The sequence below is a fragment of the Hemiscyllium ocellatum genome, chromosome 3 (assembly GCF_020745735.1).
Source record: "Hemiscyllium ocellatum isolate sHemOce1 chromosome 3, sHemOce1.pat.X.cur, whole genome shotgun sequence".
Lineage (NCBI taxonomy): Eukaryota > Metazoa > Chordata > Chondrichthyes > Orectolobiformes > Hemiscylliidae > Hemiscyllium > Hemiscyllium ocellatum.
This window is the reverse complement of record NC_083403.1, coordinates 106,374,664-106,397,716: the sequence shown is the minus strand read 5'-3', so window position 1 is coordinate 106,397,716 and position 23,053 is coordinate 106,374,664. Positions and strand designations below refer to the sequence as shown.

At 37.5% G+C, this 23,053-nt stretch overlaps 1 protein-coding gene across 4 annotated transcripts in view; it reads left to right on the top strand.

Moving 5' to 3' along the window:
- Nucleotides 1–16,389, top strand: part of egln1a (egl-9 family hypoxia-inducible factor 1a) — a 96,739-nt gene extending 80,350 nt beyond the window's left edge. Inside the window, exons 4-7 of one of the 4 annotated variants that reach the window (XM_060852716.1) lie at nt 7,846–7,913; nt 12,883–12,957; nt 13,818–13,941; nt 14,875–16,389. In XM_060852716.1, the coding sequence (XP_060708699.1) occupies nt 7,846–7,913; nt 12,883–12,957; nt 13,818–13,939 (265 nt within the window). In that variant the 3' untranslated portion in view covers nt 13,940–13,941; nt 14,875–16,389. The remainder of the gene's footprint in view (nt 1–7,845; nt 7,914–12,882; nt 12,958–13,817; nt 13,942–14,874) is intronic. The other 3 variants (XM_060852729.1, XM_060852723.1, XM_060852733.1) reach the window with 3 other exon arrangements.
- Nucleotides 16,390–23,053: the final 6,664 nt, after the last annotated feature.

The following is a 23,053-nucleotide window of genomic DNA, read 5'->3' as shown; positions in this document are numbered from 1 at the left end:
TCTACTTATGGCACAATTTATTCAGTGAGGTTCTCTTACTGCTTTAAAACTCCAGCAGCTTAGGGAACATAATTTCCCCTTTAGAAATCCATGCTGACTCTTTCGAGTCAACTCATCTTTTCCCAAGTGATTATTAATTCTATCAGGAATAATTGTTTTTCGAAGCTGCCCCACCATTAAGTTAAATTGACTGGTCTGTAATTGTTGAGGTAATCCTTAACAACCTTTCTTGAGTAATATTGTAATATTTGTAATTCTCTAACCTTCTGATTTGGAGATGCCGGTGTTGTACTGGGGTGTACAAAGTTAAAAATCACACAACACCAGGTTATAGTCCAACGAGTTTAATCAGAAGCATGTTAGCATTCGGAGCTGATATCACCTGATGAAGGAGCAACGCTCCGAAAGCTAGTGTGCTTCCAATTAAACTTGTTGGACTATAACCTGGTGTTATGTGATTTTTAAATCTAACCTTCTGGCAGCTTCCCTCAAGTCCAGGGAAGACTGATTATGGCCAGTCCCTCTGAAATCTCTACTTTCATTTCTTTCAAAAACCCTGGATGCATCTCATCCAGTCCTGGTGCCTTATCAATTTTGAGTTCCTTTAACTATACCTAAACAATTTGCTCTTTGAAGGTAGCCCATTGTTCAGTTTCTGTTTTCCCCTCCAACTACTTGTTCCACAAATCCTGCCCAACTCTCTTTTTGCCCCATTGAAGTAAGCTCTTCCTACAACAGAATGAATGACTGTTGCATGTCATTCTCCACCATCATCCTGAACCTTATACAATGATCACTATCTCTAAACGTTCTCCAGCTGATGGTTGATCCCCTTGACCTGTGTCATCCCCAGGTTATAACCATGCATCCCTTTTGTTGGATGGGACACAACTGTCATGCTGCCAAGAAATCGGAAGATGCTGACCCCTACTTTGAACATTTGTCACTTGCTGTTGTTGCCTTCCACCCATGCCAATTTGAAATTTAACATATTGACCTTAGTTAACGATTAAATCTTTTCAATGATGATGAAAGGTTTAATGATAATCAAGCCAATAATGGAGACTGAATGGGTAGAATTAATGAAAAGAAAGGCAAGTTTACGATTGAAGTGGAAATTGTGTACTGGCCCCTGGTAGCAGTTGCAAAATGGTAGAATGAACGAATGCTAAGATTAGATAAACGTAAGTACCAAAGGCATAGTTCTGGTTGTGAAATCTATTGTAATATGTAGACCAGCAAATGTCAGAAGAATAGTCAATTTCTTAGTTCTTGCAAGCTTTTTGGAACAGTGGTCCAGATCTTCTAGATAGTAGGAATCTGGACATACCTTGAAAGATGTGCCTCAGGATTTCTTTGTCCTAACACAGACTATGCAATAATTGCTTGGGAGGTTTAAACTTATTGCCAATTTCCAATTGTCTGGAGTCGTCTAACAAAAGGTCTGTAATTGTAAGTAAGTATCCAACTTAATTAACTTCATAGTGAGCTGGAAAAGTTGCAGAGTTTGAAACCTGTTTTAGCTGAAAGAAGGAGCATTTTAAAAAAAAAATTATGGATGTTTGAAATACAAAGAACAACTATGAAGTAGATAACTGCAGCTGCAATGAGGAAGTGTGAAAAGAATCTTGCAAGGGGCAAGAAAATAAATATGAAAAATGTTTAGAATTGTATTGGGTGAAATAGGATTATCCTGAACAATAGAGACACTTGAAAGCTGGTAACGTTGATTCAGTCAATGAAGATAATGAGCTAGGGGACTTTTGAATTATCATTTGCATCAACATTTCCTGTGATTAAAAAGGATAGCATGTCGAACATCCTGAGAAAACTAATGCTGAATCAGGAATGGAACTTGCCAGAATTTTTAGTATAAGCAAAACCATATCAATGAAGAAAATAGTGATCCTGAGGAGTGGCAGATTTCAAACATTAAATGTTTTCCATTTTAGGCTTTCAAAGGAAGTAGTTGATAATTTTGCAGATGCCTTTCCTAACTGTCTGTGAAATGAGTTGGAAAGTTCTCAATTTGGGAGCCATTCCTTTTAGATTGGACTTAACATTATTTAACAAATTATTAAAATTATGACACATTGTATTGGCAGATGGGGCTTGAACCCAACATTTCCATCCCAGAGGTCACGTTGATCTTGGGTACCTACTTTCATATTAGAAACTTGCACGCCATTCTCTTATTAGGACAGGCAAGAGAGGGAAGATGAATTAGTTCTTAGGAAATTCTTCAGAGTAAATAAGAGTGAAATGGCTGAACACACAGATTTGAGCTGATTGAGAGAGCCAGCATGAGTTTGTAAAGAGCTGGTGAACAAAGTACCCTGAAACAGTCAGCACTATTAAGAAGAGCTGTTCCTCAAAATTGAAAAGTCATGTTTTGAGAGAAATCAAAGTATGGTATTTCAGAAAAACAGATAAGTGATTGGTGAATAGTTTATTTGTATATCATCAAAGTTCTTGTTATTTATTACTAATTGTAACAGTTATAGTAAGGTTTAGCCAGATTATTGGAGTAACAGTGTTTATTATATGTAACCTCTACAGTGAAGACCAATGTAAACTACCTTTCCAATTCAATTCAAGTAGCATCCCAATAAGCAGCAGTATGACGAATAGAAGAGAAAATGATCATCACCAGGAAAATGGTACTGGGCAAACTTTGAAGGTGCAGGCTGCCAAGTCTTCAGGTCCTGATAGACTTTATTTTTGTTGTTTTAATTTTCTAAATTTGTTATTTAAAAATTGTCTGTGGGATGTAAGATGAGTCAGCTTCATTGCTCATCCTGAAAAAGGTGGTGGTGAGTTGCAATCTAGAATTGCCACAATCTTTGATATGCAAGAAATCTTCAGTGCTGTTAGGAAGAGAGTTTGAGGATTTTGACCCAGCAACTGTGAAGTGATAGTGATATAATTGCAGGTCAGGTTATATAGCCTGAGTTGGAACTGGCAGATAGTGGTAATCCCATCTAACTATTACTGTCTTCACATGGATCTACTTCTGTCTCCCTGAAACTGAATTATATTATGGCTTTTGCCACGCAGGGCCGTTTTCAATGTGAGGTCATTAATTCATCTTCATCATTGCATAATACTAGGTCTGATTATAATCTGTTGCTTGCTCAGCTTGAGAAGGAGCTAGTTTCTTAGAATTCCAGAAAAACATTCTATGAATTCCTCACCTAGGCTATGTTTACCCATTTGATTTTCCAGTCGGTATGTTGGTTACAATTCCCCATGATTATCACTGTACCTTTCTGACAAGCTGTTGTTTTTTTCCTTTACACTTTATCCTACAAAGTTGGTACTTTTAGGGGCTTGTACACCACTCTCAAGTGATTCTTGCTTTTATAATTTCTCATTGTTTCGCAAACCACTTCTAGAATTTGGTTTCCTGAATCTCGACTGTGGTAATACCATCATTTAAGCAACAAAAGAAGTTGAAAGTGGGGTGTCAAAAGTGGGAATGTCATTGAATAATAATGGGTGGTAGTTAGATTTTCTCTTACTGGAGATAGTCATATTCTGGCACTTGTTATTTAATATTCAGTCCAAGCCAAGATGTTATCTAGGTCTTGCAGCATATGGCCATGGATTCTTCAGAATCTGAGGAATTGCAAATGGTGCTGAGTATTGCGCAGTAATAAGAGAAGTTTCCCACTTAATCTTATAATGGAGGGAAGAGTTTTGAAACAACTGAAGATGGTTAGGCCTTGGTTCCCTGAGGAACTCTTGCAAAGATGTCCTGAAGCTGAACTCCAACAACCAAAACAATCTTTCTTTCCAACAACTAAGAGATTTTTCCCTGATTTGCATTAACTCTTGTTTTGCTATGTCTTCTGATGTTACACACTATCAAATGCTGCCTTAATGTCAAAGACAATTGCTTTCTCTCTCGCCTGCCCTCTAGAGGTCAGGTCTTTTTGGACCAAGCACTATAATGAGGACAGGAGCTGAGTGACCCTGATGGAAACCCTGAAACCCATCTAATTTACACTCTTCTATTTTCATCCATATGTTTATCCAATGACCATTTAAATACCTTTTTAAGGTTGGTTAGTCTACCTGTGGCACATCAACCCTCCAGAGGATCCATCTTCTCACTGAAGGTGGGTGCAAATGCTTTCGCTTCACTGAGGTATTGGGCTCCCTCATTCTATTATTTGCAGGGCTGACTCCTCCAGTTAGTTGTTTCATTACGTACCATATTAGTGACTGAATGTGTTAGCACTGAATAGTTTAAATGTAATCCATTGGTTGTGGGATCACTTGGAATTGCCCATCACATTTTACCTCTGATATTTGGCACGCAAGTAGTCCTGTGTTGTAATTTCACTGTTTTCACTTAATTTTTTTAGTGTTTGCAGTTTTTCTATCTCATGTCATCCTGCATTATTCCTTAACAAGTATTGGTCCTCCAACACATTGATAATGTTAGAGTGGATAATAAACTTGGCCATTACCTACAGACTATGGTTGTGTAGAATCTTGAGGATGGTGATGGCCCATAGTGCTTTGTGGGTTTCCAGTCTTGAAATGTTAAATCTGTACAAAATCTATCTCATTTAGGATAAAGGTAGTATCACACAGCATGATAGAAAATATTTTCATTGTGGAGATTGGACTTTCTCTCAAATGACTGTATAGTGCAGATTTGAACAAACAAACTTTTTGTCTGCATAAGTGACTTTTGTATTTTCACTGTCCACTGAGTACTTGGCCAGTACACAGTCTAGATTGTAAAGTTTGAGACTCTGGGCTGCACAAGAATATTTTTCACTTAACATTACTTAACAGTATTTATCCTTGCCTGAGCTCAATCTCCGATCAGAAGATCCTTCAAGATGGCTTTTTATTTTTAGTGTTAAAGATTCCTCTGTTCTCTGTATTAAGCATACCCCCTTCAATGAAACCACAATTAAATGTTTTTGTTCTTTATAAAAAAAAGTCCTTTGGGAGAACCCAATTCCTTAATTTAAAAAAAAGTTGTAACTTGGACCAGTGAAACTTAATTTGTGCATATATCTTTAATGTTGGTATATGCTATCATCAAGGACAAGCAGTATAAATTAAAATCCTGGAATTCCTGATCTGAACTACATGGGTTGTAATGATTCGAGAAGCAGCTCACCATCATGTCCTCTAAGCAATTAGGAATGGCCAACAAGTGCATGTCTAGCTAGCATTCCCCATTTCCCAGGAAAAAATAAATAATTTTTTAAAATGTTGTCTTATTTGGGTTCTATTGTACTTCAGCGAAACGGCTGGCAGATCTTAGTAATTGTCTTTCAGTAGTTAATATCTATGTTAAAAGAGAAAAAGATTTACTAAGTACTCTTCATGATTTGACTGTCTCAAGCTACTTTATAGCCATAATCACTAAAAGGTAAAGTGGCGTAGGATTGCTTTCTCATGAGAGAGAGAGAGAGAGAGAGAGAGGACTGGTGATGGTTAACCGGAGGGTCACCATGCCCAGGCAAGGGGAGACATTGAAAGCAAGAATCCTTCATGATGACCTCAGCTGGTGGGAAATTGAACCCATGCTATTGGCATCACCTGTATCATGCACACTCCATCCTGAGCTAACTGGCCAATCAGTACAATGGCAATGTTGAGGAGTGTGGATCAGCCTTTTGTATTGCATATCCAATAGCAAATATGCACTATCTGAACCATGTATTTTTCTAATAAGACTCCAAATTGAAGGTGAGCCTTGGTAAACTTTGACAGAGAAACATGACCAAAAATCCAAAAGTAAATTGGCAAACTAGAAATGCATGCTTTAAATATAAACTTTAGTATTCAAATAAATTTACTGTGAAGCCAGATTTTTTAAATTGAAAACAATGCTACATTGTAAAAGCTTGTGACACCAAATATTATGGCCAATTATAAGAAACTACATGTCAAGTTAAAAGATTGAATATGACTTCATAGCATCGCTTCCTGAAACATCTAGTTATATTTACCAATCTTTCACATAGCAATCCAGAGTGGTTATGTTTCCTTTAAATATAAACCTTCATAACACAACTTGTTGAACTGTATCATACAGCAATCATGGTGCTGTACATGAGCAATGCATGTCAAGAGTTTCATTTTGGGAGATCCAAGATGGCGGCGACTCAGCAAGTCTGAGTCTACAGAGCCCTTCCCAAAACCTGGGTAAAGTGGGTTTCCTGCCCCCACCACACTTGCCAAACCACCCAAAAAATTTCTTTAATCTTAATTAGCTGCTGAATATTATATTTAAATAGTCTAATACTGAGTGGATAATGAGTAAATCAAAGGGACCCCGCAGCTCTCAGAAAACAAAGACCCCTCCCCCACCCTCCTCTCCTCTGGCTGCAGCTGATGTAAAAACAGGCCTTGTAGAGATGATTGCCAGATTGGAATCGACACTCGTCAATTTCATTGCAGAATCCCGACAGAGATGGAATGCATTCGAAGAAAAGCTGCAGAAACAGAATCAAACCATGGAGGAGCTGCAGGGCCGAGTGGAGGGGGCGGAACTAAAGGCCACGACCTCCGAGGCTGCAGCACAAACAGCTGCAGAACAGGTGCAAGCTCTGGAGCAGAGAGTCCGGGCCTTTGAAATCTACATCGATGATATTGACAACAGAAATCAGAGAAAAAATATTCGGTTGCTGGGCCTTCAAGAGCAAGAAGGGAAAGAACAGTTAGTAGTATTTCTGGAGCGATGGCTGCCCCAGCTTTTAAACCTGGGGGCTGAAACTGACCGGGTAAGGGTGGAGTGGGCCTACCGGGTCGCGACACGCGGATCTGGCCCAAACCAGCGCCCACGCCCGGTCCTGTTCCGGCTGCAGAGTTATAGGGAGAGGCAGATACTCCTGGATGCCTCCAGAAAGCTTGGAAAGGATCCTAAAGCTATGATTCATGAAGGATCCAAGATTATGTTATTTCAGGACTTCTCCCCGGCTTTGGCACGAAGGAGGAAGGCGTTTGATGAGGTGAAGAAATGTTTAAGGGACTTAGATATTCAATACACCTTACGCTACCCAGCGACGTTATGCTTTACCCACGAAGGATCCGAGTATAATTTTAGATCATCGGAAGAGGCCAAGAAACTTTTAGACTCGGTTAAATAAATCGTAAGAGACAATTTATGTTGGCTTGCCTCTCCCACACTCCATGGGGAGAAATGGATACTTTATTCTACTTTACTTTTGCCTCTGGGAGCGGGGTTGTCTTCCTTGCTATGTTGTTATACTTAACTGTAATCTGTTGGAGTTGTAATTTTATAGTTATGTGTGTTTGTACGTGGCATTGATGCTATTAGATATACTCAGGTATGGGTGGGGAGGGGTGGGGGTGCGGCGCTCACTGTTAACTCTAGCTCGGTATTATATCTAAATCCTATTAAGGAGCGCCCGGGTCAAGGGTGGGACACTGTTTGGGAGAGGATATGGTGGAACGTTGGAAAGGTAGTAAGGCCCCCTGAGAACAAGGGGAAGATCTCCATTCAAACATGTTTAATTTTTTTTTTGTTTGTTTTTATTGTTTGGAAATAGCTTCCTTTTTATCATACTGTTATGAGTGTATTAGAGAACATTTTCTCTTATTTGAAGGATGTAAGCGACTCAACTATACACTCTGGATGATTATGGATTAGTTGAATTTTGATGATTATATATTTAAGATCTATTTTTATATTAATGTTTGTGCTTGAAAATTCTGCTTATTTTTGTAAATTTGTCAAAATGTTAAATTCCCAATAAAAATATCTATAAAAAAAAGAGTTTCATTTTACTTTGAACAGTGCCTACTGAGAATATATAAAGATGTATTAACTATTTCTATATTCAACTTTAGGTACGCTATAACAGTCTGGTACTTTGATGCAGATGAGCGAACACGAGCTAAAGACAAATATTCAACAGGTAAAGAGGTCTCATTTCTCAATGTTATTAAGGTTACACTTTCAATACTGAATTTTTAAAAATTTTGCTAGCCATTTGTAAACTGTAATTAATGCCCACTGAATATATCACTAGCACTGCTCTCTCAAATAGCTACTCACTTTTTTTAAGTAGCTACTTGTTTGGTTTGTTAAACTATGACAACAGATATGAATATTCACTGTTGTCATAGTCCTTCCATTGTCTGATATGTAGTTAGTTTTTTTAAGTACAAAAAGATAAAGAAGTAGTAATTGTAATGCTAAGCTAGGACATTGAAAGCACATAGATTGCAAAAGAAAAGATAGATGGCATGAGGTTGAGTTCTGAAGTTTCAAGAATGAGACTGACAAGAAAACTTGTAACATGGAAATAGGTTGCCTTCAAGTAAGGGATTGTTCAGTTACAGGTTCAGTACCTTCCAACAATGGTAAAGATAAGTGAGCCAAAACCAAGGCTGCTTGGTTGATGTGAACATTGAATAATGGTTCCTCGAATAAGGAGCTTATTTAATGAAGACATAAGACCTATGTTTGTTCGAACTTGGACGACTGTAAGATGATCTTACTGACACAAATAGGATCTTGAGGGGATTGGATATGGTGAGTACTTGGAAGAAATTTTCTCTTGTGTGGGCATAGTTTAAGACTAAGAGGTCTCAATTTTAAGATAGTGATAAAACAAATTAAAGTAATAGTCATAGACGCAGTGGGTCCTATTACTATGAACAAAAATATATTTTTTCAATTCATTCATTGGATGTGGGCATCAATGGTTAGGGCAGCATTTATTACCCATTCTTTACTGGTCAGAGCGCAGTTAAGTGAAAACCACATTGCTGTAGCACTGGAGTCAGACCAGGTAAGAACGGCAGTTTCCTTCCCTAAAGAACATTGGTTCACTAATGTCATGATTATCGATAACAGTTGTTTGGTCATCATTAGACTCCTAATTTCAAATATTTTATTGGATTCAAATTCCACCAACTGCCATGGCAGGATTTAGACCTGGGTCCTAGTAATATCACTATCTCCCTAAATGGATAATAATTGATGAGGGGTGCAGAGCTAAGCTAGAATATTAAGTAGGAACTGAGGGAGTATTCAACTAAGAAAGAGAAATGTGACAAAACATTAGAAGAAGCAAACACCCGGAAAATGAAAGCGAGGAGGAGTTACTGGAAACGCTGATGAGGCTTAGATTAGATATGTCACCGAGTCTGGATGGCTTGCATTCTGGGTACCTAAAGTGAGTGCGTAGCTAAGAGATAGCAACAGGTCATGTTTAAATTTTTCAACCTTTCCTAGGTATGGAGTAAGTGCTTGAGGATGAGAGTGTGACAAATGTCAAGAAAGGGCATAAGAATAGTCCTTGCAAATAAGGGATAACTAGTTTAATATGAGTTATAGAAAAGATTTATGAATTCTTAATTGGAGCCACAATTAATCAAATATCTTGCAAGATTTGAGTTAATTAAGTAGATCTAACATGAATTAATATAAGGCAGATCATACTTGACTAAATCAATTGAATGAATGTTTTTTGAAGCATTAGAGAAGATTGAGGTGAGGGCAGCATGTTGTCTATATGGATTTATTTAAGAAAAGATTCTGACAGGGAACAGTGAGCTATGGTAGTGGTTGTTTTGATGCACTGAAGGATGAGAGACATTGGCTGTCATCGAAGCCCTATGTCCAATCAATATAACAATCAGAGAAAGATTGTCTTAATGGCATGCAAAAGTGGACATGCAGGGGATCAAGCTCAGACCTAGGGTTAAGGTCTATATCTGTTGTGTGATTCTATCCCTTATTCCTTTCTCTAGATTATTAACAGTATCTTGGATAAATTGTATTTTACTTTTCAGTTCTACTGAATCCTCAACTTACAGACTCAGACGTACAGCACTGAATCAGATCCTTTGGTCCAACTCGTCTATGCCGACCAGATATCCTAATCTAATCTAGTCCCACTTGCCAGTACTTGGCCCATATCCCTCTAAACCCTATCCTATTCATATACCCATCCAGATGCCTTTTTAAATGCTGTAATTGTACCAACCTCCTCCACTTCCTCTGGCAGCTCATTTCATACATGCACCACCCTCTGAAAACGTTGCCCCTTAGGTCCTTTTTATATCTTTCTCCTCTTACTCTGAACCTATGCCCTCTAGTTCTGGACTCCCCCACCCCAGGGAAAAGACCTTATCTGTTTATCCTATCCATGCCCCTCATGATTTTATAAATCTTTGTGAGGTCACCCCTCAGCCTCCAACGCTTCTGGGAAAATAGCCCCAGCCTATTCAGTGTCTCCTTATAGCTCAAATCCTCCAACCTTGGCAACATCCTTGTAAATCTTTTCTGAACCTATATTCCAAAAGTGGCCTAACCAATGTACTGTACAACCACAACATGACCTCCCAACTCCTATACTCCATTCTCTGACCAATAAAAGAAAACATACCAAATGCCTCCTTTGCTATTCTATCTACCTGTGACTTTACTTTCCTCTCATTATTTTTCTCAATGTTTTCACACCTTATTTTGTGTGATCTTCCCCTACATCTTTAAATCCACTATTTGCATCTTCTGTTTCTATGAAGAAAAACTTTCATTGATAGAATTCTGTTCACAGCCACAGGATATCCCTTGAAACACTTATAGTCAATAAAGTATTTTCTGAAGTTTAATCATTGTAATATAGTATTATATGGAAAACATGGTCAATATGTGCACAGCAATCTCCAACATACGGCAGTGTTTTATCAAATTGATGACTTTTTTTTGTAATTTTGTTTGAGAGATAAATATTTAACTAGAATACCTGTTCCTTAGATTATCATTATCTCTTGAGACAGCTGAGCCTTGATTTAATGTCCCATCAGAAAAATGCACCTTTCATAGTTTAGCAGTCCTATATTGTTGCACAGGAATGTTAGCCTTCATTTTTTTTTGTTGTGCTCAATTGCTGGAATGAAACTTGAACCAAGGCCCTTCTAGCTCAGATGAGTGTGTTATTGACTATGCTTTGCCCCTTATGTCTTTTGCTGCACTGATACCTTATGCCTATTTAGTTTTTTTTTTAAAAATTGCTGTTCAATTAATTCACTTTGTGATTGACATCTGTTTCTTTACCCTACCAACTCACTTTGTTAAGAACAGCATAAATAGTTATGTTTAAACTGCCTTGTCTTTTTAAAGATGATAAACTGACTGACCTACATCCAACATTTCAGTTTCTATCTTCTCTTTTTAAGCAAGCTTTTTTTTTATTGTTCCTTCATTGCTTTGTAAAAGTAAAAGATTATTTGAAACCTTGAAATAAGTTTGTTAGTCATCTTGACTAACCTAATTGTTTAGGAGAAACTGAGGACGGGAGAATCATTATTTTGGTCATAAGCCCTTCATCAGGAATGATAATGAAGGGCTTATGCCTGAAATATCGATTCTCCCGCTCCTAGGATGCTGTCTGACCTGCTATGCTTTTCTGGTACCATACTCTTGACTCTAACCTAGTGATTTGCATATTGAAAGATCTTGAAATAAGCAGTACAGTAAAAGATGCTTTGGTTGCAATCTTCCAAAATTTGCTAGATTTTGGAAAAGTCCCAGAAGACTAGCAAATCTCAAGTATTACATTTGTATTCAAAAAAGGAGGAAGACCGAAAGCAGCAAACTATAGACCAGTTAGCCTATTATCTGTCATCAGTAAAATGCTGGAATCAATTACTGAACATATATTAACAAGACATTTAGAAAATCATAATATAGTCAGTTCTATGAAAGAGAAGTCATTGGTTGACTAACTAAGTTCTTTGTGGAAGTAACATACCAGTCAGATAAAGGGGAACCTGCATAAATGGCATTGTTGGTTTTCCAATGAATATTTGATAAGGTGCCAGCTTTCGAAGATCACTGCATAAAATGAGAGGTGTTAGGGTAACTAACACTGGTGAAGGATTGACTAGCTACCATAAAGCAGAAGACCTAGATAAATGAATCACTTCAGGCTAGCAAGCTGCACTGAGTGATAAGCCCCAGGGATCAGTGCCTATATTGCAAAGTGGAGGAATAAGGGCAAATTTGTTCTGAACTGCCAATAACTAGGATGTTACAAAGTTGGAGCAGTGATACATAAAGCCAATTTTTGTGGCTGGTTAGTGATCTCTTATGTTCTTCCTCCTTGATCTCTTGAGGTGATCATTTCTACAGTATCATTGGCAAGGTCTTTGGTATTGCTGTTCAATTGATTATCATCTGTGTGTTGACATTGTCAACAGGATTAGTTTAATACCCTATCTTCCCTGATTGTGATAGTTTCCTGTAAGGGTAACTGTATGGTATTTAGGAGTTAGGAGCTTTGGTTAGGACTGTTGACATTTGTAACATCCTAGTTATTGGCAGTTCAGAACAAATTTACCTTTATTCCTCCACTTCACATTGTTGCTATGCTTTGTATTGCACTAATATACTAATTAACCTGTGACTGCATCTAAACTAATAGTTTTTTATCCTACGATGTTCCATCGGTATCAAGTTAACTTTGCTCTTTTGCTATTACTTGAGCAATAAAATTGCTAGCTCCATTTATTTGTCTGTGAGAGTCCAAGTGGACATTTTTAACTTATTGGCCTGCAAATGATGGTCTAATCAACCCATTTATATCAAAATTATAAAGTTTGAGTTTTTAAACTCAATATTGTTGGCATCTGTTTTCTTCAGATTATGATTGTGAATGAATTCAAATCAATTTTGCAAGTAGTGTTTCCACTTTCCCATATTTAAAAGGTATTTGCGAATAGGTCACAAACACTCGCCAAGCCAATGATGCCCATATCTCATGAACAAATTATTTTAAAAGTTATATATACAATGTACCGAGAAAAGAACCAAGAATCTTCAGGTGACATCAGCTGCTGATCTTATTCAGTGCTTTCATATATTTTTTCTAGCATTTGGAAGGTGCCAGAATAACAGGACACCAGAAGGGAAACCTATCTCTTACATTGAATCTGACACATTTAATTGTAAGTCGTAAAATTTAGCCAACTTAATATTTCGGTGCAGTGTTCAGTATTTTCAGTGGAGATTCTGGTAGCTTCAACTTAAGTGAACATCCCTTTTACCAACAGTGCAATCAAGCTTTAATATTCTTGTTAATTATTTGTCTTGGAAATCTGCATCACTAATAAATGTGCCAGATTCACTAAACAGCTTCTGTTCTTTTCCATGAGCTTGCTTAATGCAAGATATTATTAAAGCTGGTTCTGCTGTCAGTTATCAAATTGGTCAAATGCATTTCCATTTGTACGTCTGGAACAGTCCATTTCTCTGTTAACTGTATATCTGCTTTGTTTCTCTTTGCATTGTGTTTAATGAACATAAAATAAGTTCTATGAAATAAACATTCAGTGTTGTGGAAGTTCAGTTAAAGAAATAAATCAGTAATTGAGGCATACAGCATAGACACAGACCTTTCCAATTTGTCCATTCTAAAAACTAGTCCCACTTTCCTGTGTTCAGTCTTGTATTTCTCTTAGCCTTTCCTACTCATGTACCCATCCAAATACCTCTTAAATGTTGTTACTGGATCTACCACTTCCACTGGTGGTTCATTCCATGTATGAGTCATCCTCTGTGTAGAGAAAGCTGCCCCTCAAATCCCTTTTTAAATCTTTCTCCTCTCAGCTTAAAAATATTCCTTCTAGTTTTGAACTCACCACCCTAGGGAAAAGACATCTGATATTCCCCTTATCTATGCTCCTCATGATTTAAAAACCTCGAAGGTCACCCCTCAACCTCCTAACCCCAGCCTATCCTTATAACTTTATCCCTCCAGTTCCTAGTAACATGATGGTAAATCTTTTCTGCATCTTCTCAAATTTAGTAATATGCTTCCAAAGCAGAGCAGCCAGAACAGTTCACAGTATTCCAAAAGTGTCCTCATCAACATCCTGTACAACCGCAACATGGTGTCACAATTCCAATGTCCACTGGTCTGAACAATGAAGGCAAGTATGTTAAATGTTGTCTTTACCACCCTGTCGACCTGTGATGCAATTTTCAAACAACTATGCACCTGAACCCATATGTCTCTTTGGTTCAACAATACTCTCCAGGGTCCTGCCATTAATTGTATAAATCCTGCTCTTGTTTGTTTTACCAAAGTGCAATACTTCACATTTATCTAAATTCAATTCCATCTGCAACTGCTCAGTCCATTGACCCAATTGATCAAGATCCCTTTGTAGTCTTAGATAACCTTCTTCACTGTCTACTATTCCATCAATTTTGGTGTTATCTGCAAACTTACTAACCACACTTATTCTTGCTAGTCTGTTCAGTCATCCTGAGGATGAAAGATGTTATGACCAAGCATTGCTCATTGCTCACAAGCAATGATTCATTGACTACAGTAAGTATCAGATGTCAGGAATTCTTGATCTCTCACCTTTCTGTCTGCAGCCAAGGTCCTGCCCTTTAAGTGAGGCAACAGCCTGGTGGAATTATCTCTGGATCTGTAAGCCAGAGACCTAGGTAATATTCTGGTAGGTGGTGAAATTTGAATTCAAAAATAAATATAGCATTAAGAGTGTAATGACCACCAGAAAACTTGTCACTTGTTGGAAACTTTTATCGTTTGATGAAAAGGATATAGTTTTAAATGGGTTACTTGTTGGAACAATTTGTAGGTTAAAATATGCTTCTCTGTTGAGAAGAGATCTTGTAGATGTGTTTCTCTTTCCAGCCAATCACTAAACAGTTCTGCAAGACTGAGGTTGCCATCTGCTTCTGCCTGAATAAGGAAGTGGGTCTTGTGGGCATCAGTAGTTACAAACAAGGAGAACAAATTTAAATCATATATAAATATTTATGCATTTTGGAACATTCTGCTCTGGTACAAATATTAATTGTTTTTAAATTTTACTTTGTTGTGGCTGCAGGTGAAAAAGGAGTTAAAGTTGAATTAAATAAACCTTCAGAACACAGTTCAAAAGAAGCTTGACATTTCTTTCTTCCTTGTCCATATCTGTCGAGATATAAGGCTTACCTTAAGAATGTTACCAGATGAGTGGATGAAGAATTACAATAACTGCTGCTTGTGATTTCAAAGATGGGAATTCAGCAACAAAAAAAATCTCTTACAAGACTGGACCTTGAATTCAGAGGCTTTGCGCTGCATTATCTATCTCTTGGAAGTACTCATTTCAAGTGAAGAATGCCATGGTTGAAGCAGTAATGAAAGTGGAGTGAAGTTGTGGCACAGACGTGCCTGAAATAATTGAAATGCTCTTAATTTGTCAATTATAATTTATCTGCTAGTCACAGGCTGCAGTTCCTCTATTTTTGTTGATTGGAATTTTGGGATAATTCGCATAAAGTTTATGGTGAGGTTAGAACAAGAAAACTGCAGTATTGATATCCATGAGGAAAGTGTTGATTTACCTGATTTCACCAATATAGTAATTTAATTAACTGGAGAGAAAACATAAGCATTTTAGATTTAAATCCAGATATCTTTTAGCGGCAGCCACTTGCCACTTGCCACAAGCTGTGAAAAAAAATGACATTTCTCCATTTGAGAACAATGGAAACATTCACACTCCATTTGACTCTTCTGTTTTTCTCTCTTTTGCTTTTCCTTGACCATTTTCCATTCTATTTCCATTTTATTAAAATTCATTTTAAATCTGCAACTTTTTGTTTAAAATTCATCAGTGTGCCTCCAACATCTGCAGCGAATTGGCTGCAACTACAGCTATATGCCACTGGGAATGCTTATTACCAGACCAATATTGTTGTTTATGGTGAGACACTAAGTATTAGAGCGAGAAACTGAATAGGATTTTATTCCTGAACTTTAAAGTTACAATTTGAAGCATCTGAAGGATTAATTATTTGTGATATATTGTTCTAAAAATAGTTGCAAAACATTTTTGAACATGCTAACCAATATCTAGAATTTTACATAATTTTGACCCAAGATGTCAAACACTTGAATTGGTTTGAATTATGGTCCGTCTTCATATACATTTTCTTAAACTTCGCTTTTGAAGCAGTTTCATTCCATCAGTGACCATTACATCCTCATTTTTTCAATCAATCTAAATTTTAATATTTGAATGAAAAATAAATCAATGAACCAGTTTTATAAACCAATGAATTTTCACTTCTGGATATTCCTTCCTGATGGTGTTCAGTTTGGGTACTTTTCTCTTTGAAGCTGCATTCACATAATGCTGTGTCACATGTATTCAGTGCTTGGAGATAAATCAATACCATGGTGCTTTAATGGCTTTTCCAAACGGTAAGCACCTGTCTGTTTTCTTTTTCTGACAGTATATTTTAAAATGCCCTTTGATAGCTGCATAGCAAAGAGTTATACAGCATGCACATAAAATAGAGTTGGTATTTACTATGTTTGATATTATAAAATAAATTGTTAATTATGAAATGAACTGCTAGCTTGTAAAACTTGCAAAAAAATTAAATCCTTTGTTTACTGAAACTAAGTGTGATTTCTTTGACTATGTCAACATTTTCTTTTAAACAAAGCTGACGTGATAAAAAGGAGGTAGGATAATATATCTAACTTCCTGAAGAAAATGTAGGATGACATTTCTGATTGATTCCATACTTTTTCAGGATGGAAGAGGGAAATTTGAAGAGTGATTAACTGACCCACCCAGACCCATTCCCCTCCATTTACCCCGTCACCTAATACTATGGGCAATTTAGCATGGCCAGTTCACCTAATCTGCACATTTTTGGACTGTAGGAGGAAACCGGAGCACCCAGAGGAAACCCACGCAGACATGGGGAGAATGTGCAAACTTCATACAGTCAGTTACCTGAGGTGGGAATTGAACCCAGGTCTCTGGCGCTGTGAGGCAGCAGTGCTAACCACTGTGCCACCATGCCGGCCAAAAATTGATGAATGAAACTAACAGCAGTAAAAATAGTAAGATCTACCTTAAAGTCTACTTGAATAAAACGTAGATTTTGGAAGCTAAATTTAATTTTAATGTGTATGTAATCAAAACAGCTCAAAAACAATGTCATGAAGTATTTATGTTTGTTGAGTTGAAAAGATAGAATTAGGATTTAAGATTTAATATGTAATCTGTTTAGCTTGTTGTACTACTAAACCACACAAAGGTGAGGTGATATACTAGGTGTATTTTTTGGATTAGTGGTGCTGGAAGAGCACAGCAGTTCAGGCAGCATCCGAGGAGCACCTCTTTGGTGGGATATACGGTCTTTCTTAGGAATCTATTGGGCCTTGGCTTGGCAAGTTTACAAATAAAACTAAGTTATAAGACACAGGTTGTAGATGGAAACAGGAAGGTTTTAGAGACACACAGTTAACTGAATTGTCAAAATAACGGTGAGTGGAGTTCAAAGCACGGAAATGGATTTATTCCACAATTCTCTGGATCCAAGGAAGAGGAAACAATGTTTTCTTAATAGTCAGATTTTAGGAGCTGTGAAGGAGCTAATCCTGTTCCCATGACTTCCTTGAAAAACACTTTGACAGCCAGTGACTAGAATATAACATAACTCTTTTTTGTTTTTAAAAAAAATCACACTTGGCAAAACCCCAAAATATGTGACACAAAACTTAATATGCATCCAGCAAATGTTTTAAAATTCTATAATGGTTATTGCTATTATATGGAGTGATGGTATTAAATGGTAAAAATAACAGTACAGTCAACAGAACCTCAAGTAGGCAATGCATTATCAAGCTTATAGCATGTAGTTATTGCAGTAAAGTCTGAAGTGTAAAATAGCATAACCACGCTTTCATGTCAGCCTGCAGCTGTTACTAATTGTACCAAAGTATATCAGACCACGTTGTGACTTTCCAAGGAAACAATTGAAATGATTCAATTTTGCTATGTCATGTCCTGTGCTCCATAACATCATCCTTATATTGAATCAAGTGATATTCAATGTTCTTGGTGGTTGCTGCAACAGATGTTGGGCAACTTATTAATGTAATTAAGAGATCATATAGCCTATTGATTATTTGGAGAGGAGTAAGTATCAACCCTTTCTGTTTTGTTTCTTTGTTGCCAATGTAATCCAACCCACAATCCTTAAGATACTGGCACTAAAATGTATGTAAATCTTTTCAAACTTAATTTTATGCCATCCTGTACAATGACCCCATTTTCCTGGAACTATCCACCACTTCCGTCTCAGATATTATATCTGGGTCATTGTCGGGAGGCAGTTAGCCTGTATTGATCCTATATAACTGGCTGGCTGGCTGGCTACCCATTGAGCTTGCTGTGGTTAAGGTAAGATCCAAGGCCCAATTTAGGTCAGCTTCTGGTATATTCTTGGAACCTTCCATTTCAGTCCTGTAAACAGGCAGCAAACAATTTTCACCCAGTGCCTTTTTTTTTGTAGTGGTAGTTTAGTTAGAATGCTGAACAATTCCATTACTTAACTAGTATCTTTTCTTGCCCTTCTAATTCCAGCCTTCATAGAGTTATACAGCATAGAAAGAGACTCTTCAGTCGAACCAGTCCATGCTGAACATAATCCCAAACTGGACTGGTCCCATGTGCCTGTTCCTAGCCCATATCCCTCCAAATGTTTCCTATTCATGTATCCATCCAAATGTATTTTAAACATTATAATTGTACCTGCATCCACCATTTCCTGAGGATGATTTTTAAATCTCTCTCCTCTCACCTTATTGTGCCCCCTTGTCTTGAAATTCCCTATCTTAGAGTTGACGGTAGTTGTCTTTTCTCTATCTATACCTCTCATTGTTTTATAAACTTCTATCAGGTCATCTGTCAGCTTCCTCCGCTCCAGTGAAAAAGGTTCCAGCCTTTCCTTTTAACTTAAACCCTTCATACCTGGCAATATCCTGGTAAATCTCTCTTGAATCCTCTCAGCTTAATATTATCCTTCCTATAACTGGGCAACCAGAACTGGACATAGCATTCTAGAAGTGGATGCTGGGAAGTTATTTCCATTAGGCACAGTCTTAGAATTAGAAGGGGTCAATTTAGAATGGAAATGAGCAGACATTTCTTCAGCCAGAGAGTAGTGGGCCTGTGGAATTCATTGCCACAGAGTGTAGTGGAGACCGGGGTGTTAAATGCCTTCAAGGCAGAATTGATAATTCCTTGCGAGATCAAGAATTTAAGGGCTATGGGGAGAGTGCAGGTAAGTGGAGTTGAAATGACCACCAGCTATGATTAAATGGCGGAGTGGACTCAATGGGCCGAATGGCCTTACTTCCATTCCTATTTCTTATGAGGCTTCACCAATGCCCTGTAAAACCTCAACATAACATCCCAACTCAGATACTCAAAGGACTGAGTAATGAAGGCAAGCACGCCAAATGCCTTTTTCTTCATTTATTTTCCTTGTGGTCTTTTTTTTAAAAAAAACTCCCAGTTTCATTACTTCATGATCAAATACAACAAATGAATCAATTGTTTATATATCTTTTCAGCTGTAAAATTATAGATTTAATATTCTGTTTAAATTTATTTGCTGTTTGAAGATTTTACACAATTAGCTGCAAGAATAATCAACTTGCATTTACAGATATTTTTAATCAAACTGGTCAGACATCTGTTGAGAGACTTCTGGAGCGGGTGTGATTGAACCCTGTTTGCTCAGAAGTAGAATTGCTACCACTACACCACAAGAACCCCTAGCTTGGAGCTTACATAAAACCTTTAATGAAGTAACGCATCTCCAGATGCTTCACAGATGTTATTACTTAACAGAAGCTTTGGGCAAATCTTCAAAATGGTTAATTTGATTGCCCCACACTCGTAGAAAATTGTCATTACTTTTGTAATGAAGGTGAAGGCATGTGCTGTACCTTTGAGAGAGTGAAAGCTGTTTTGCACAGAGACCTTGCAGGCACCTGTCATGTGACTGTCTAGTAGTCTGAGTGTATTGGGAAAATTGTAAATATGTAACATTTGGCTGTGAAACAAATACCTGGGTTTTGATTGCTATTTTTGGTTCAATTCGAATTGTTGTAATCAGTTTAAATTATGCCCCAGGATACTAAATATCAATCTATTTTGAATTTGTTATTTTGCCAACATTGAACTGATGAGATAATCTAATGCTGGGGCTGTAAAGAAGCAGATATTTTAACAGTTAGACAGAGAGACCAACTGTCATCGTCAGAGTAACTGCCAGCAACACACACTGTATCAAAGGTACCTTTTTCATATGAAACATCTTTGCAGCGAAAGATAAATGACCCAGGGAGATCTACAGCCAGAGGAAGACAAGACACCAACCACGACGGCTGCTGTGCGGTTTTGAAAGTAATTTGATGTAACTTAAATAACCTTTTTTATTGGAATCGTATATTGTTATAGAGTTAGAGGCAGATAATAAACAGTTAAGAGAAAGGGGACTTAGATTTGTAAATAGTTGTTGGTTAATGTTCACTTTTAGAGTTAAAGAATAAATTGATTTTTTTTCTTTAATTAGTGGAATTTGGGAGTTCTCTATCACATACTTTAACAGATTACAAGGCGAGGTGAACTTTTCTGGTTGTTTGGGTTAATTAGCAGAAAAACAACTTTATCAAGGGGCTTTTGAGGGATGAGTTAATTGGTCTGTACTTATTAAATTTTGAAAGTCAAACCCAGTAGTGGCTTTTAACTAATGTAAACTGATGTCACAAATAATGTGATATAGATTGAAGCAAGACTCCCATTTACATAACATCTTCACTTTTCTTTGTAGATCTATTCCAAATCAAGTTAATTATTAATCTTGTGGTAAAGCGTAAGCATGAAGAATAAGTAATATAGTGTAATTTTGTGTTAAGCTTCAGATCTGCCTCGCTAAGTTTGAGAGTCTTAACTGTTAAGCAGTCATTTGCATCTATAAGGACAAGTTTACTAAAGGAATTCCTGTTATCTTACTATGATGATTTGGGAGGAATGGGTAACTCAGTTGTATAGTGACCAGAAGTTGGGTTAGGATTTTTATGTTAAACCTTTCTAAGTTAGCTATTGAGATCAGTAATTTGAAACTGTCCAACTCTTAAGTCAGAGGCAGACTTTTTTGAAGAATGCTTACCTAGCAACGTACAAATTAGCATTGGATAAGTAAGATTGAAATGTGAATTGGTAGCTTAAAGACTGGTATGGGAGAAGTGGGCATCAGTTCATGATTATGACATATAATTACAGAAGTAGAGAAGGCTTTAAACTAGTAGAAATACAAAGGATCAATTGAAAAGTGGAAACTATGGGCTGGTTAGCTCTATACCTATCAAAGGGAAGGTGTTCAAATCAATCATTATGACTGAAGATTTTGAAAACAATTCCATGAAGAGTCAGCATCAATAAGTGACCTTGGCAACAGCATATACCCACCACTGAGTAAGGAAAGCCAAGTCTATAAGTTGAAGGCAAAACATCCCACCATCCTATTAAATTATATTCTGAAATATAAAAGGCAACAGACTTGTTTAAAGGAAAAGGGTTCTTTATTCTTAGTGATACATTCACACAGTATGGAAACAGGCCCTTTTGGCTCAACTTGACTATACCAACCAAGTTTCCTAAACTGAACTAGGCCATATCCCTCTAAGCCTTTCCTATCCATGTACCTGTTCAAATGTATTTTAAATGTTGTAATTATAGCCACCTGTATCACTTCCTCCTGCAGCATGTTCTATATATGTACCACCCTGTGTGGAAAAAAATTGCCCCTTAGTTCACTTTTGAATCTTTCCTCTCTCACCTTAAACCTATGCCCTCTAGTTTTGGAATCCCCTACCACAGGAAAGATCTTGGCTATTTACCACATCTATGCCCTTCATGATTTTATAAATCTCTGTCACCCCTCAGCCTTCTATGCTGTTGGAGAAAACAGTCCTAGCCTATCCAGCCTCTCCTTATAACGCAAACCTTCCTTTATTCTTATCCAAATCATTTATATACAAACGACAGTGAACCCAGAACTGATTCTTACGGCACACAGCTGGTCACAGGCCTCCAGTCTGAACAACAATCCTCTAACACCACCCTCTGTCTCTTACAATTGAGCCAATTTTGTATCCAGTTGGCTAGCTTTACCTGGATCCCATGTGATCTAACTTTAGTAACCAGTCTACCATGCGGAATATTGTCTTGCTAAAGTTCACGTAGACAATGTCTACTGGGTTGCCTTCATGTATCTTCTTGGTCACCTCTTAAAAAAAAACTCAATCAAATTTGTGAGACACAATTTCCTGTACATAAACCTGTGCTGGCTTTCTCTAATCAGTTCTTGCCTTCCCAAATGCACTTAGATCCTGTCGCTCAGAATTGTCTTCAACATATTACCCACCACTGACGTTAAGCTCGATGTAGTGCTTTGGCTTTTTCTTGAACCTTTTTTTTAATAATAGCACAACATTAGCTATCCTCCAATCTTTCACACCTTACCAATGGCTGCTGATTCAACAAATTCTCTATTAGGGGCTCTGCAATTTCTTCCCTAGCTTCTCATAATGTCCTGTTATATACTTGTTCAGCTACTGAGAATTTATCTACCTTTGAGTTTTAAGTCCTCCAGCACATCCTTCTGTGATGTGGACTTTTTTTAAAGACATCACATTTAATTTCCCAAGATCCATAGCTTCTATGTCTTTCTCCATGGTAAATGTTGACGTGAAATAATTGTTTAGGACTTCTCCCATCTCCTGTGGTTCCACACATGGATAGTCTTATTGATCTCTAAGGGGACCTATTCTCTCCCTGGTTACACTCTTTTGCTATTAATATATGTAGAATCTCTTTGGATTCCTCTTTACCTTATCTGCCGCAGCTACTTCAAATCCTCTTTTAGCCTTCCTGATTTCCTTCTGAAATGTGTTCCTCACCGTTTTCTACACCTCAAGATATTCACTTGATTCCAGCAGTCTACACCTGACACAGGCCTCCTCCTCTTTCTTGTTCAGAGCCTCAATATTTCTAGGAGAAAGTGAGGTCTGCAGATGCTGGAGATCAGAGCTGAAAATGTATTGCTGGAAAAGCGCAGCAGGTCAGGCAGCATACAAGCAGCTGGAGATTCGCCGTTTCGGGCATAAGCCCTTCTTCAGGAATGAGGAGAGTGTGCCAAGCAGGC